General features: G+C 38.0%; 1 protein-coding gene across 7 annotated transcripts in view; it reads right to left on the bottom strand.

Annotated features, from left to right (window-relative positions):
- The window catches only part of ARHGAP12 (Rho GTPase activating protein 12), a 117,450-nt gene that overhangs the window by 43,307 nt on the left and 56,045 nt on the right, over positions 1-18,098 (bottom strand). For 4 of the 7 annotated variants that reach the window (XM_018057173.1, XM_018057172.1, XM_018057175.1 and 1 more), the window contains exons 3-5: positions 14,321-14,584; positions 7,182-7,322; positions 5,923-6,003 (exon numbers count right to left, since the gene is read on the bottom strand). In XM_018057173.1, the coding sequence (XP_017912662.1) occupies positions 5,923-6,003; positions 7,182-7,322; positions 14,321-14,584 (486 nt within the window). The remainder of the gene's footprint in view (positions 1-5,922; positions 6,004-7,181; positions 7,323-14,320; positions 14,585-18,098) is intronic. The other 3 variants (XM_018057176.1, XM_018057178.1, XM_018057179.1) reach the window with 2 other exon arrangements.

The following is an 18,098-nucleotide window of genomic DNA, read 5'->3' as shown; positions in this document are numbered from 1 at the left end:
CTCAGTCTTCACCATTCTCAGGAACTTTACACTTTAGTACATATACCTGTACCTATAACTACGTATTACCTGTGGGCTTTTAAATTTTATATAAGTGGAATTATATCACACATATCAATCTTCAATTTGGTTTTTCACTCAATAATGTTTTTATTAAAAAAAAAACGATTAAAAAGAAAAAACTAAATCCATGTTGGTGAGTTTGCAGCTCGAACTCATTTATACTTCACTTCCTCATAACACTACCTTATATGTGGATGACAGGGGTAGAGTAGGGTAATCAAATAGCTCAGAAATACCATTTGAGGACTGTAGATAGAGAGGAACTTTAGGGGGCTCTGGGAGACCACAATACGTTAATGACCACTGAAGAAGGCAGGCTTACTTAACCACAAAACCAAGCGCGCTTGCTTAGCGGCAAAACCATGCAACTGAAGCAGGAGACATGCCCCCAAACAATAAAACAGTGGTGGCATGAGGCCCACATCCTGCCCAGTGCGCTCAGTAAGTTAATGATACCTAGGACATGCTCTCTGTCGGCATAAAGAAGACAGTAATTTATGGAAAGGTGACACTTCAAAGTGAAAGACCCTCACTGTACTGAGACCTGAAGCAAGTTTTCCATAGTGGCATGACAGCCCTGGCTTGACCAGGCAGGGACAAGAAAACTCCCCTGCCCAATCTGGAGGAGGAGCTGATGGTGAAAGCATGATGTCTACCCAAGAATGAGACAGATGGTCTTTTGCCCTTCCCTATTTTCCTTTGATTATAAACCTGCAACCCAGTAAGTTCTCAGCACTTGTCACTCTCTCACCCACCCACTTGTAAGCCCCACAAGTGTCCTATTCTAATAGTCACATCTTATCTATTACTTTGCCTCTTGCTGAATTCTTTTTGTGCTGAGATACAAAGGACCAGAGTTCTCTGGAGCCCAGAGAAATGCCACCTAACAGTTTCACAGACAGCACAATTTAACCTTCTCAACGGTGGGGAACTAACAGCACTCCAACCAGCAGAATATAATACTCTCCACTGCCTTACTTGGTACTGTTGAATTTATACGCATTTGTGTATAGAAAATAAATGTATATACTATGTATGATGTTACTTCATTGCTTTCATTCTCCTGGTGACTTGGAAATTCTTTCCAATTACTTATTTCATGAATTTCCTTTCCTCCGTATGGCTTAGTCATATTAGGTAGTTAGAATAGGAAAAAGGAGTCCAAAATGGTGGTGGCTAAAAGACAAGAAGGGAAAAGCCCGTGAAAATAGAACAAAGGAAGGTCTGAGGACCAGAGTGAGGACCTCAGGTAGAACAAAGAGCACTCCTGGCTAGCCCAATTTACACAGGGCAGGCCCAGGGGGAGGGAAAACATATAGAAAGAGGAGCCACAGGGCCCGGGGTCTCTCTCTCCCACGTGCACTCTCTCTCTTTCTCTCTCTCTCCCCCTCCACTTTTGGGTCAGCATGCCCTCATGCCTAGATGATATATTTTCCTTTACTTTCTAAATAAAACTGAGCTGTAACACAGAGCTGTAACACTGTCTGAGAGCTGTGACACACCTAGGGCTTCAAAGTCCGTCACTTCAAATTTTTGTTGTGATGAGACAGAACCAAGGAAATTACACACTCCCCTGACAGTCATATATTTTGCCTATTTTCAATTAGGTTCTCTCTCTCACTAGTGTGTAGATAAAGAACCAGCAAGTTCTTTACACATTCTGGTTTCTAAGCCTTTGTAAGCTTTACAAATTCAATGTACCTTTTCTGAGCCCAAAGCTCATGTTGTCCCCTTTGTGTATGGTATCGTTAATGTTAAAAGGTGTTCTGCTGGATTGTATGTAGTCACGTCTGTCCATCTTTTCCTTTATAGTTTTTCCTTAAACAGTCTTTTTGAAGAAATGCTTCCTACTCTGAAGTCAAAGACATTCTCTGATCCAGCATTCTACAGCCTTTAACGTTTTGCTTATTACATTTATGACTGTCGTCTACCTGGAATTAATCATTAGGTGAGAAGTCAAGATCTATGTCTATTTCATTTTCCTCCCCTGGAAATAACCAATAATCTTCTAAATATTTATTGTACAGTCCATGCTTTACCCAGGGATTTGTGATGCTACATCTGAGGTTCCTATTCTGTTCTGCTGGTCTATTTCTCTGCACATGTGCCCACAACTTAATCACTAGAGCAGGGACCCCACCCCTCTCCTATTCTTAAGTAGACATTCTCCCTACTCAGGAATATTTTGGTTCTTCACAGACTTTTGCTTGCAAGTAAAATTTAGCATCAATTCAAAAAAACAAAAAAGGTGGAGACAGGAACAGTAAATGGAAATGCAGTGAATTTACAGATCAATGGGGACACTGTTACCATGTTAAGCATCCCAACCCAAGATCATAATGGTACATCGCATCACTTCAGATCATCTTTTATGTCCCTCAATTCTGCTCTGAAATTTTCTTAAGATCTTACAAACTTTCTGTAGGTATAATCTTAGGATTCTTCTTGGCATTGTTGCTGCTGCTAATATAAAAAAGAACTTTATTCCTATCATATTTTCAAATTAACTTTTTACTAGAGAATTGAATAGTTTTTAGGTTGATTTTATGTCCAGCAAACTTGCTGAACTAGTAACAGTTCTGAGTTTGCCAAATCTCCTGATTTTCTAATAATAAAAGAACAATTGCGTCTCTTTTCTTTTCTTTAATTGTTGAATAGAAGCACTGACAGGAAAGTTATAGTCTAAGACCTAATTCTAATGGCAAAGCTTCTGCAATGGCACCATGAAGTATGAGATTTACTATAAACTATATGACAAGTAATCTTCAGCATGATGTAATGTATCATTACATTTGAAGTGATCTTTTTGTAGAAACATATAATTGGGTCATGGTTTTTATCATTTCCAAAAATATTCAATAGCTCTGTTTAAACCATTTACATTTAATGTAATTTATTTAAATGTTAGGATTTAAGTCTGTTGCTTTGTTTTATATTCTGTTTATCATGCCTGTTTCTCCTTTCCTGCCTTCCTATGGACTATCCTGAGTGTTTACTAATGTAGTTTTCTATAGCTCTGAGTCTATTTTGCTTTACAGTTTTTAGTGCTTACTCTAGCTATTACAAATTATGTATTTAATTCCTCCCAGTCTACCAATATCAGAATTTTACTATTTCAAGTGAAATGTAGAAAACTTACCAACAATTATCACACTACTCTCCCCTCTTCACAATACAGTTGTCCTAGATAACATCTCCACCTTAGAAATGTTCTAGTTTTTTTAAAGGTCAGATATAATTTTTTTGATTTCCTCTTTGATTTCCTCAGTGATCAATTGGTTGTCTAGTAGCATATAGTCTAGTCTCCATGTGTTTGTGTTTTCCTTGCAGTTAGATTCCTAATCTCAAAGCACTGTGACTGGAAAAGATGCCTGACATGAATTTACTGAGGCACACCTTGTGGCCTAGCCTGTGATCAGTCCTGGAGAGTGTTCTATGTGCGCTTGAGAATGTGTACTCTGCCACTTTTGGATGGAATGCTCTTTAAATATCAATTAAGTCCATCTAGCCTTGGGTGTCATTTAAAGCCTATGTTTTCTTATTAATTTTCTGTCTGGACGATCTATCCACTGACCAAAGTGGAGTGTTAAAGTCCCCCACTACTGTTATGTTACTGTTGATTCCTCCTTTTATGGCTGTTTGCATTTACCTTATATATGGAGATATTCCTATGTTGGGTATGTACATATTTACAATTGCTATATCTTTTTCTTGGATTGAGCCTTTGATCTTTATGTAGTGTCCTTTGTCTCTTGTAACTGTCTTTATTTTAAAGCCTATTTCATCTGATATGAATACTGCCATTGCAGGTTTCTTTTGATTTCCATTTGCACAGAATATCTTCAGATATTCACCCTTCCCATTATACTCTGTTCATTTTTAATGTTCCAAGTTTTCTTCATTTATCATTTCTCTTCCGTTTTAAGGATTTCTTATAGCAATTCTTTTGAGAATAAGACTGTTGGTAATAAATCTCTGGGTTTATTTTAATCTGAAAATGTCTTTATTTTACTTTTATGCCTGAAGGATATTTTTGCTAGATGTACAATCATGAGTTTTTTCTTTCCGCATCTGTAAAATGTTGCACCACTTCCTTCTGGCTTCATGGTTTCTAATAAGACATCCTCTGCTATTCAAATCATTATTATCCCACAAAGTTCTGTGTTGTTTCACTGAGTTGCCTTCATGATATTTCTTGCAGGGGCAGGGTAGGGGGAGGGGGGAGGTGAAGTCTTTAGTTTTCAGAAATTTGATTACAGTGTGTCTGGATATGGATTTCTTCGAGTCCATACTGTTTGGTATTTACTCAGCTTCGTGAATCTGGTGGTTTGTCTTTTATCAAATCTGAGATGTTTTCAAACATTGTTTCTGAAAATATTTTTCAGCCTCTCACTCTTTCTTCACTCCTTCTGGAATTCTCATGAATGTTAGGTCTTCTGTATGGTCCCACAGATCTCTGAGACTCTGTTCATCTTCTTAAAATGTATTTATTTTCTCTACCTAGGACCATAGATTCCTCTCACAGCAGAGGCAGAGGTGGGAAAGCAAGCCCTGTGTGTACAAGCCCTTTTCAATACCATGTTCAGGACACCTTTGCTCACATCCCATCAGTGGAAGCAAGTCACATGTCTAGACTATATTCAGTCATGGTAACAGCAGAACAATATGCCCCCATTCACAGCAAGAGGTCACTACGGAGGTACACAGCAAAAAGCACCGCTATGGGAGTGGGTGAGGAATGGATCAAATGACGCAGACTGCCACCACAGGTAACCTTGCCTTTTACCTTTTGATGGCTTTTAAGATTGTCTCCCTCTACTGAAGTTCCACAGATTCAGCAAAATTGGTCAATATGTGTATTTAGTTTTCTGTGTTCTGGTCAGTATTGAAGGCTCCAGTTGAAGACTCATGCCTTCCTTTAGTTTCAGAAAATTCCAAGAAATTATATTTCCAAAATACTATTTCTCTACCACTTCTTCCATTTTCTTCTTTGAGAATTCCTCATTTGTACATACAGGAAACTTTCCACCCCTTCCATCTCCTTTAACCATGTTTTAATATTTGTTATCTTCCTGTCCCTCTGAATATAGTTTATTCTATCCATTGCACTATATTTTTTAATGATCTTTTCTATATCCATGTATCTCTAAACTACTAATATTTTTCTTTAAACTGACTTACTTTGGGAAAAAGAAAAATTTATTTAGAAACTAATGTCTATCTGATAATTGACACTACAGATACATCTGCTACTCATAGGTGTTTTCTAAAATGTTAAAATAAGGTACCAATTAAAATGTAAATGTTTGCTCAGATATCATTAATATTTACATATATTTTTATCTTAATACTAACAGTGGTTAAATACACAACCATTTTGAAACCTACTGCTTTAAATAAACTCAGCCCTGGTACATTTATCTTTAGACCCTGGAAGGTCTCATTACTACATGCTGCTAATGACTGATTCAACTATAATATACTTCTACATACAAGAATAAACTTGAATACTGAGTTGCTTCTCTTTTAAGTAAGTTTAACACCAACTTCATGCAGAAAACTCAACAAATTTAAGAGAACTCTTTACGTTACTGCCACTTAAAGGGGATCTTGGATCCAGAACAATAAAAAACTGAATCAAAGAACTTTTAAATAGGGATTATCAATATTATATAGTTATAAGATAAATGTATGTCACAGAGTAATTTAAGCAAAAGATTCTCAACGAATTATGGAAAAACTAGTCTTGCTGCTTTTCAAGAGCTGAATAAAAATTTTAAAATAAACCTGTTGTAACCATTTTCAGGTATTACTTCATCCACTATTTTTACACAGAAACTCAGTGCTAAGGTTTATTACCTTTGGCAACTCCCATTCTGACCGAGATCCATCCGCACTGTAGTAATACTGTCTGCCTTGATCGTCAACATGCTTGAGCCACTATAAAAACAAAACAGGTGTTATATTTTAAACACAAATAGAGTTGAGCTGAAGCTTATAAAATCATAGGTATCAGATGATATTCTTATGAATTTTATTCTATTTGCTCAAAAACATTCCAAAAGAAATATAACAAACTTATACTAACAGACTTGCATTTTAAGTCAATAAAAATAAGGAACTAAATATTAAATGCAAATTTATTTTCTCTCTTTCATCCAGTGTCAAGCTAGTGATCCAAACACCACTTAGCAACACAACAAGAAATGGATAACATAAAGATACAAAGATACATATGTGGACAACATATATATGTAGGTATGTGGTCACAAGGACACACAACCCTGAAATCAGGGTTGAGAAATTAACAAAAGGGAATTTTTCTTCAATCTTTAAGGATGAAACTAATAGACGATTTAATCCAAACTTCATAGAAACCCTTAGGAATTAATTACCTGCAGTAGCCAACACAGCTTATTCATACAATTTAAGTAACACCAACAACAAAACTTCATGTAATACTGGAAATATGAAGGAGTAAAGACTAAAACATATGATCTTGATTGTGAAATAAATGAAAATTATTGTTTTCATGTGTTCCAGTGTTAAATAATTAAAGAAACAATGTGGAGTGAAAAAACCTATCTCCATTTATTCCCAAGGCTTTTATTCTTTAAACTAACACAAACAACCATTACCCTCTCTGATGATAAACACATAAAATTACAACAAGTATTCTCACACTAATTAATTAATCATAAAGCACTAGATCCATGGCTCTTGTTTTACATAACTTGGTTATAAAAGATAAAGCAATGTAGGAAGTGAGGGGGATTATTATGACATGTTGAGAAAACTATTCCCAAAAAACTATTTGCCAAGAAAAACACAAAGAAATATGTTTACTGAAGAGGCATAACTGGAATGACACTCAACAGGTCTACTCTTAAAAAGGTTCTGTCTTAAACAGGTTGACACCACAAAAATTATGATAACTGGAAGCAGTTTAAAACCATGAATCAGTAGTTACATTGAGTTTTCAGACTGTCAGCTGACAGGGCTACAGAATTGCAAGAAAATATTTTCATGAGTTTTTAAAATACTACTAGAGCTTCAGTACACAATGATTTTATGAGAGGAATCTGCCAAGAAAACTAGATGAGAAAAAAAGAATGTACCTTTTCATTAGTATAGTCACTGGTATATAAGGTATGCCCACGTTCATCCAACTCTTCTGACCAACCCCTTGGAGGAGAACCACACTGACTATCTGACTGGCTGAGACAAATGCTGTGGTAGTTTTCTTCTGATGAAAGAAGCTACAAATAGTCAGAAACATAAGGATTGTTCTTCTTTGAATACACATATACAGCAGTTGAAAATCTAAGCAATTGACTTTATTTGGCTATACATACTAAAAGATCTTGAATATATCCAAATATTTAATTCTCAAAACAAATTGTTAAGTCTTTTTAATGGTACATTGTAAGTGGTGTGGGGAAATTAATAAGTTATTATATTGCATTAATGCAAGCCTATAAATGTTCACTATAATGAAACTGGAAACAGTGTTTTCAGACTGGGAGATAAAAGTGCTACCTTCTATGTTGTGCTACTTTCAACTGAAATCAGGTTAAAAAATGATGGGGATAGAGCAAACGTATGTACGCACATCTATGCGTAAGCAAAGTAGGAGGTGAGGGCTCTTCATTAGACTGAGATACTTGAAAATTTCACCTATTAATCACAAGTTCCTAGCCAAACACCCAGCAAAAAGTGCTTAATGAATATTATCTTGAGCTAATTCTTTTAAAGTATGTGGGATGGGAGAGGGGAGGGAAAGACACTAGCTCTGTAACACTATATTTTATTTTGTAATTGGTCATAAAGTTTTCCTGACTCACTCAACACAAATGCTTGTTAAAAACTATTCAAAACTATACTTTAAAAGAAAAAAAAGAATTGAATGACTTCGAGCATAATACCGAAAGATTAAGAAATTCAGTGTAATATTTACTGGGCTAATTCTGCAAGTGACCCTTCCAGGGTCACATTCAGGTAAAACAGTGTCTACAATTACATCTACTCATTAGATCAAATTTTCTACCACCATATTTGGTCTGAAACACTCAGATGTGTAGATTCTCAATGTTATACAAATAACAAACATCCTATGTCAGTAACATGTCCATAAAAACTGACAAAGACAACTTGAAGTCTTGAATGGAGTGAGCTGTTCATGTTTTATAATAGCAATGGTTTAAAAAAATGGAAAACCTAACTGAAAAATCAGGATTATTTTAATCTAATTGAGATCACTTAAAACATAAGCTACCATCAGAGTGGTACAATAAGAATCTTTTAGAAACAAAATAAAAGGCAATCTGTACGGAGAATATTATTCAGCCATTAAAAAAAAAAAAAGAAATTTAGTCATTTGTGACACCATGGATAGATTTTGATGCCAGTATGTTAAATGAAATAACCTGCAGAAGAAAGACAAATACCCAGTGATCTCACTCACATGTGGAATGTGAAAACAAACCAAACAAACAAGCTCATAAGCACAGAGAACAGACTAGTGGTTGACAGAGACGTGGGGGTGAAGAGGGTCAGAAGGCGCAGACTCCTAGTGACAAGACAAATTAAGTCCCGAGGATGGAATCTACAGCACGGTTACAGAGTTAATAATACAACACTGCACATTTGAAATCTGCTAAAAGAGTAGATTTTAAAAGTTCTCATTCCCAGAAAAAGAAATCCTAAACTATGTATGGGGACAGATGTTAACTGGGTTCATTGTGATCATTTTGGCAATATATACAAACGTCACATCATATTACATCACAATTTTTTCCAAAACCATCAAGGAGCAAGAGGTTAAGAAATACTCAGGAACAAAACTAACTGGAAGCAAGAATCCAGATCGGTAAAGAGAATAAAAAGGCAGCATTCTCCAAGAAGGCATTTGCCAAACCTTGAAAACATTAGTTTTCAAGACCATGCATACGTACTGGGAAACAGGACTTGGGACAACGTAGGTAAGGCAGGGAGTCCCCCAATAAACAGGGGACCCCAAAGAATTCTACCTGTAGATTACAGGGTAAACCAGAAACAAATCTTGTCCCTCTACTGCACACTAGAAAAATCACAGGAATAACTGGGGGAAATCAGGGGAGAACCCAACAAGCCAGTCTTTATGCATTCAAATTACTACTACCTAGGTGGCCTAGGGAAACTAAAACTGAAAATTTAGTTTCAAATGTTCATAGGATACTAGTTTCCCCAGGCACCTGAGAGAAACACAAGGAAAGCCTCTCAGAAGGAAGAAACTTTCAACATTAGCAGTAAAGATTTGTTATCTATGATTTCCAACAACTATCATCTCACATTAAAACATACACACATGATATGAAACAAACAGCATGAGTGAGACTCAGCAGAAAAACAGCATATTCAGACTCCTTAAAGACTTTATATACTGAAATTATCAAAAATAAAGTAGAAAATAAGAGCCAAGAAAAACATGACAAATAAATGCAACATATGATCATTCGGTGGACCCTTTACTGCAGGAACAAAAACCATAAAGGATATGAACTAACCAGTGAGAAACACCGAATGTTAACTTTGCATTAAATAATACTCAGATATTAAATTTCTTGGATGTGATAAATGCATTTTTCAATATGTTTTCAATTTGTTTTACTGGAAAAAGTCCTTATACTTAGAGAATAAAACATTACATTGCCTGGACAAATGATTCAGAATAAAATAGTGGAGATAGAAGGGTGAAAGGAGGTAGAAAGAAATGTGTGCAACTTTCGAAGTCCATGCACCCTAGGGTCCAAGCTCCGCAGAGAAGCCTGCACACTGCAACTAGAGCAGCCCCTGCTCACCGCAACTAGAGTAGCCCCTGCTCACCGCAACTAGAAAAGCTGGCGTGAAGCAAGAAAGACCCAGTCCAGTCAAAGAAGAAAGAAAGAAACGAGGCAAATGCGGTGAAGTGGACAACCTGCACATCCAGATGAAGGGTCCCTAGCATATAGGAGCTCAATGTGCTATTCTTTCCACTTTTCTGTATGTTTCACACTTTTCAAACTAGTAACATGGGTAGTTCCACCAAACAAATTAAAAATGACACATTTTTTAAGTTCAAGGGTTGGTTTAATATCAAACAAACACACATGATGAAGAGACAAACAGCAAACAGGAGCCTAACTTGAAATGACTGAAGACAAAACACGGAGAGGGACAGCAATAAAATGTTAAGTATAACGGAAATCAAGAAACATGACTAATGGAGTAAGCACATTAAACACTTATCTAATCAAAGTCCCAAAATGAGAGGAAAGAGAAAATGAGACAGGAGCTGTATATAGATAATGCATATAGATATATAGGAACTTCCCACAGTTAATCAAAGGCAGAAACTCCACAAATTTCGGATTCCCAACAAAGCCTGGGCAGGAAATAAAAAAAGATAACTTCACCTAATCACATCACAGTGAAATTACAGGCACAAGGTCCTCAAAGCCTCCTGCAAGAAGAGACCTACAGACTAAATCGTGCATATTAATAACAGAAGCCTGAAAACATGAGAGTAAGTCTCAAGGAACTAGGAAAAAACAAAAAGCAAACAATCACCTTTTAATTGTGTACCAGGTAAAGGCAGTCTTGAAAAATAATGAAAAATAAATTTCCAGGTAAATGAAAACCAAGACTCTATCACTAATGGAGGCTCACCAAGGAAATTTAAAGGTATGGGTATGTACTTAAGGCAGTAAAAAAATTATTCAAGATAATGTATTCTGCCTAAGAAATCTGAAAAAGAAAGTGGTAAATATGAGGATTAATTTTAAGAGTCACCATGTACAACAGTGAGGCTTCCCTGGTGGCTCAGTGGTAAAGAACCCACCTGCCAAGCAGGCAGCACGGGTTCAATCCCTGGGCTGGGAAGATCCCTGGAGAAGGAAATGGCAACCCACTTCAGTATCCTCGCCGAGAGAAAACCCATGGACAGAGGAGCTTAGTGGGCTAGTGTCCATGGGATCACAAAAGAGCTGGACGTGAATTAGTCACTAAACAACAAATGTACAACAGTTGTGGGGGGCAAAGGGGACTAGAAAATGGAAATAAACAACAACAAAAAGCCCCACAGCACTCGAAGACAGGGGACAGGGTTTCAAGGAGCAAGCAGATGCTGATTAATTGTAGATGTTGACACATACGCCAGTTACAGGTTCTAAGGTAGCATTTCTTAGCAGCAGCAGCACGGACAGTTAGGGTCAGATTATTCCTAGTGGTGGGAGCTGTTGTGTGAATCACAGGATGCATGATAGTTTCTCTGGCCTCTACCCACGAGACACTGGTAACCCTTCCTGAGCTGTAACAACTCAAAACATCCCCAGACACTGCCTAATGTTCCCTGCAGAAAAAACCGCCCTAGGTGAGAACCACTGTTCTAGGGCAACCACTAAAATAACAAGCTTCTGAGTTAGAATGAAAGAGAGGTTTGCTCCCATTTGAACCCCAATAAGATAACAGTATTGAAATAAGCTCAAAAAGATCTGAACCCCCAAGAACAGGAGAACACAGAAAGACACAAGAGCCGCAGAACTCTGGAAGCTGAGAAGCAGATGAACAAAAACCTAAATTATCCACAAAGCAAGCAGAATCTAAACGGGTGGGGGCTGGGGCGGCACTGAGGAGGAAAGATGTAATCCAAGTTTACACAGCAACGTCTTCAAATGGCTCGGGTTCCTCCTGGAACCAAGGCACTAAACTGAGGACTGAGATAGCCAGGATCCCCTTCTCACGCCTGGCCACCAGGTGTGCCCCCTCCCTTCCTGCAGCAGAAGCACAGGGACTGATTCCCTCTCAAGAGGAATTCTGAGCTGGGGAACAACAGGCACAACTGGAACATGGGTACCAGACAGAAAGAGGGGAGACTAAGGGGCTGTGTGTGAAATAAATGCTGCAGCCAACACCCTGAGCAGCTCTTACTGGCCAGTGATCCGACTTCTGCAGAGACTGATCAGTCTGAAAGAGAAGACCTCACGGTTCCAACACTGGAGACATCCAACATGCAGCTGACCAAGATCACCATAAAGTCAAATTCAAAATGCCTCGCAATTGTGAGAAAAAATTATCTCCAACCTAGAATTCTGCACTCAGGCAAACTCTCAATTAAATGTGAGAGTACAGTGTCAACATTTTCACACACATGGTCTCAATTTTACCTCCATACACAACCTTTCTCAAAAAGTTACTGGAAGGTGTGCCCCGGCCAGTCTGGAAACACCTATTTTTACACAATATGTGCAGAGAGTAGAGGAGTGAGCTCGCTCAGACTGCGATTTAGAGATCACTCCCATCTAGTCTCTGAAGTGTAACAGAAACCTAAGAAAGGCTATTCCAGTTTCCGTGCGTACTTTAAATCCTTTTCTTCTATAATTTAGCCATTTCCCTAATTCTTCCAATTGATAAGACTTTTACTTTATTATGGACACACAGGACAACTTACTTTCAAATCTTTCTAGACACACAAATTCAAATCACTTCCCTAACACTTCTCTTATTATAGTAACATGTGAACAATTTCTCACTAACCCTCCACCTCATTCCTCAACTCTGAAAGTTTAATACAAGCTACCACCAAAGCATAGCTATAAATAACCAACTGAAAAACAGGACAAGAGGAGGGGTTATTAACTATACAAAGCTCTTAGACTCTGCTACACACAGGATGTGTTACCTGATTTCTCCAGCTCCCACCTAGCCGAGTTCTGTTTCTGCTGTACAAGTCAGCTGCTCTAAGAACAGGTGTCCTGGGTGTGTGCAGGGGCTGCCGTCTACCAACCAGCAGGATGCTAACTCCTTTCCATCCCTCCCACCCAGGCTTCTCTGCAGATCTGCACAGTCCCAGGGAATCTCTGGCCAATTCACTGCACTGCCCTCCGAGGGGACCGGGGGGTAGAGGGGTGTGTGTGTGTATGTGTAGATGGGGGAGGTAGGGGGGTGTGTGTGGATGGGGGGGTAGAGGTGTGTGTGTGTGTGTGTGTGTGTGTGTGGATGGGGGGGGTAAGGGTGTGTGTGGGTGTGGATGGGGGGAGGGGTGTGGGGGAGGAGGGGTGTGTGTGTGTGTGGATGGGGGGTAGGGGTGTGTGTGTGTGTGTGTGTGTGTGGATGGGGGGGTAGGGGTGTGTGTGTGTGGATGGGGGAGTAAGGGGGTGTGTGTGTGTGTGTGGATGGGGGTAGGGGTGTGTGTGTGTGTGTGGATGGGGGGCTAAGGGTGTGTGTGTGTGTGTGTGTGTGGATGGGGGTAGGGGTGTGTGTGTGTGGGTGTGGATGGGGGGTAGGGGTGGGTGTGGGTGTGTGTGGATGGGGGGTAAGGGTGGGTGTGTGGGTGTGTGTGTGTGTGGATGGGGGTAAGGGTGTGTGTGTGTGTGTGTGTATGGAGGGGTAGGGGTAAGGGTGTGTGTGTTTGTGTGTGTGGATGGGGGTGGGGTGGGCGTGTGTGTGGATGGGTGTGTGTGGGTGTGTGTGGGTGTGTGTGTGTGCTGCACTGAGTATGTGTCTCTGTGTGTGTGTCTATGAAACCAAGGTTGGGGAAATGGTATGGACACTTGTCAGAGAAAATAATGATTTTAGGGACTTCCCTGGTAGTTCAGTGGTTAAGATTCACACTTCTACTGCAGCTACACAGATTCGATCCCTGGTAGGGGAACTAAGGACCCACAAGCTACATGGCATGGCCAAAAAAAAACAGAAAACAACCAGCCAATCAAGAAATAATGTTTTTAGAGTGAACTGTCAGACTTAGAGGACGTTCAGCCTGTAGCAAAGGACTTATATTATACTTATCTCCCGTACACAGTCATAAAAAGTGATCTTGTACCTCTAACAAAAACTGAGAAGTATCTTGCCAGTCCCATCAAATCATAAAGAAAAGCATCAAATAACTGGGTTTTTGTTTGGCTAAATCACATCACATATTTTCTCCCCTTCTTTTTCTAAAAAATCGTAACTGCTTTGGCAACAACGATGACTGGATTAGTATCCTCTAGCATGTGAGGGAAATCAAGGGCAATAGGCAGCATTAACCCAGTAAACTCTAGACAAGTAAGCATGCCACAGGGCTAGCTACTGTCTGTCTACACACTAGGAAGCAACAAGAAGTAATAAGATAAAACTTGGAAAGAAGATTTAGTATTTTAGAGATTTCAAAGGTTAGAAGCAAACCTATTTACTTCTCTGAGGAACGAAAAGAGAAGAAGCTCCGTAACTCACTGGTTGACCCCCTAGCTCCTCATACCTCTTGATCCCCTGGACTCTGGGAATCTCCTTTGCTTGTGTTCGTATCTCGAGTCCAACGAGGGGGTTTCCAAGTTCTTTCCTGTGTACCTCTGTTATAGTAATAACAACGCCCTGAACTATCTTTATGAGTTTCCCATTCTCCATTAATCTGAATTGCTGGGCTTCCGGGGACCGGGGGAAGAGCCGACTGGGATATCTTCAGTTCCTGCAGGTTAGCGTAGACGGGAGAATCAGGTCGCCCTTGATTTGGAGGTGTCGTTGCCTATGAAAGATTTGAAATATCCATGTTTACACATATATAATGCTGATAAATAAAAATTAAATAAAACATGAGATTTATAAACATAAATACAAATTCATTTTAAAACATATATGGAGGGGTATATATATATTCCTTTAAAGGAAATGAGAATTTAAGTTTTAATGTTCATAGTTTGAAAAAATAAGAATTTAACAGTTTTAATATTCATAGTTTGAAAAACAAACATAAAAGCTTTCAGAAGAACCCAGAGTGCACTTAATCACTTCCCCTCACCCTGAGAGCACACTCAACTAGAAGTCAGGAGCGGTGGGCTCCAGTTTAAGATCTGGCCTGACAAGCTGCAAAACCACAGATCAGATCGCTTCATCTCTATGAAACAGAACTGTTTAATCTCTGTAAGTGAAGAAATTGGATTAAACCACTTAGGTCTCCACTGGCTCTAAAACTAAATGATTTTTAAGCAATTTTTAAAATACAAAAAGTCTTACACAGAAGTCAGCACTTACTCAGAAAACTATGAAAAAATTTTATATCCTAAGCTCTAATATTAAATCAAGAATATAAGAAAAAGATAAAGGAGATATAGTAGTACTTCAGCCAAGAATTTACCACATACTCCTCCTCCTCAGATATAATTTCTCAGTGCATATGCGTGCGCACGTGTGTGCTCAGCTGCTCAGTTGTGCCCAGCTCTTTTTGACCTTATGGATTGTAGCTTGCCAGGCTCCTCTGTCCATGGGATTTTTCAGGCAAGAATATTGGACTGGGCTGCTATTTCCTTTTTCCAACGAATGTTCCCAACTCAGGGATCCAACCTGCATCTCTTGTGTCTCCTGCATTGGCAGGTGGATTCTTTACCACTGAGCCACCTGGGAAGCCTGTTTCTCAGCAGCCCTAAACAAATCTTTACTCTCTTCTTAGTTTATTTATATGTGAAATTCCTAAGAGCAGAAAAAAACTAGCTGTAACTCTGATTTACATGCTTATTTAATTTCAACTTTCAGTTTTACATTTATTTGTAAATGTCTCACTAGATGTCAGTCAAGAGCAGAATACTCTTCACACACTTTGCATAAGGACCTTGTAAACTGTACTAAGTTAGAGTTACAGCTGCTGAAAGAATAAGCACACATCTAAGAACACATTTTTACGTTGGGTGTTTGTGTATATTAGCTTTCCTTTTACAACAGAGTTTCTCAGCCTTGGCATCACTAACATTTGGGGACAGATCCTTTTTTATAGGAGGCTATCCTGTGCAGTACATTATGTCCACTAGCACCTCCGGCCTCCACCTACTCAATGATAGTGGTTTCCTCCCACTGTGACAATTAAAGAGTCTCCAGATGCAGCCAAATGTTCTGTGGGGACATCACTGCCCCTGGATGAGAACCACTGCTTTGCCATATTAATCTGAGAACCACTCAGATGTCCCATTACTTCTACAATATACCAGAGTTTTATGAATATCTGAAAACAGTGAATTTTTTAAAAGGGGGAAATATGAATGTATATACTGAATCAATTTGATTGAAATTAAAGCTCTTTAACTTCTAAAATATCATTTACTTATAAATTAATTATAATGACTCTAAATCACAGAATAAGCTTTAAAAAAAAGAAAATAGTAAAAATAACCCAAGACATGAATACATTTACAAAATGGTTACCTTTGGTCTTTTTACACATGGTAATTATGCAAATACTCTATTGAGTGATACTAATGAGACCATTTTCCTATAAAGGTCAGCTTAGAATTCAGACTATCACCAAACAGCATCTTTCTATGAAGAAAATCTATCCATGAAGACAGATTTCCATGTATTTCATTTCCAGACTAATTCCATATCCTGTTGAATTAGCCAGGGTAACAATGCTTCTCTGACTAAAACAAACTCTGTTAATATAACAAACAATTCTACATAGTAAATCACTTTCTAGAAACTTATCTAGAGAATTCAACAACAGTTGAAGCTCTTTGCCCCTGGTACTTTACTAGACTTGGGGAAATAAAGATGCCAAGAAATAGCCATTTTCTAAATAATTTTATGACACATGCTACTAGAGCTTTAAGAAATAACTAATTAACTAATTTCTGTTAAGACAACTCAGTTTTTCCAATTTAAATAAAAAGTGAAATGCTTTAACAAGTTTATAATGCTAGCATAATTCTGAAACAAAAGCAGAGAACTAAGTGAAATAAAAGTATAAACCAATTTTACTTAAAAATGGAAATGAAAATATACTCAATAAACCATTAGCACTCAAATCTAGCACTGCATTAAATAAATCAGGAAAAAGGAGAAATGTTGAGGATCTGTCTTCAGAAAATCTATTACTGTAATTCTTTGCATTAATATATTAACTTGATCATCACTGATGCCAACCAAGTTACTGATAAAATTCAACATGGATTAAGGATAAAACTCTTAGCAAGTGAATAGGTGATGCCTCCTTAAAATAACTTTACAAATTATTCAAAATAAACATCATACTCAGCAAAGTACCGCTAAGAAAGTAGCATTTTCATTAAAGTCCAGAATAATTCCAGGATGCCAAATATCACTGTTTTTATTCAACAAATGTACTAAGATAGGAAATGTACTAAGACCCAAAAAAATAAGTGAATTCCTAAGTACTCGAAGGAAAACAACCCTGATATTTGTCACTGATGTAACCAATATTTGAAAACCTAAGCCTATGAAAAGTACTAAGAAGTTTAGTAAGTTGGCCAGATAAGATGATCATTTGGTCAGTTCCCAACAGATGAGCAATGACAAATTAGAAAATATAACAGAATTTTTAAAATCTCATCTACACTAAGAGAACTGTTAAAACACAAGTACGCTTTAAAAAAAAAAAAAAGGAATACTTATACAACTTTCCTTAAGGACCAAAAATTATATTAATACTTACATGGTACTCCTCCAAAAATTAATCTATAAATTCTACAAATTCAATGCAATGTTTGGCATGCAATTTAGTTAGTTCACAGTCTTAGAGGCAGCAGCCCTGAGGGAAATTTATTGAATGAACAAGCAAACAAACAAGTGAACAAAAGAATGCAAACACATATACCCCAGTAAAAGCAGAACTGAAAAACTCGGAACTGGTTACACGTGATAAAGACAGGTGACCAGGAAAACATCCACATTTCTATTTGGGAACAAGGATGGACAATCATGTCGTCATTTAAGACAGGTACTACCTAAAAGTGGACTGACAGTTAAGCACTCCGCAGTGCAAAGGTTACAAATATGAGTTTTAAAATGTCTTGTCTTCTAGGACCTCTAATACAGTAAAAGAAAGTGAAACAAAGATCCTTTAAATGCATAATAGACATACTGTTAGAGCTACACATGGGAGAGTGTGGGAGCAAAAAATGAAGAGGCCTGGAAACAAGGGAATAAGCCTCAAAAATGAACACGAAAGTATTAGTCAAGTCAAAGCTGTGGATGCAGGAAGCCACAAAAACAAACATTTTAAAAAAGCATGGTGTGGTCGGGGAGGATGCCGA

This window comes from Capra hircus, chromosome 13 (assembly GCF_001704415.2).
Source record: "Capra hircus breed San Clemente chromosome 13, ASM170441v1, whole genome shotgun sequence".
NCBI classification, from domain to species: domain Eukaryota; kingdom Metazoa; phylum Chordata; class Mammalia; order Artiodactyla; family Bovidae; genus Capra; species Capra hircus.
This window is presented reverse-complemented; position numbering and strand designations above follow the sequence as displayed.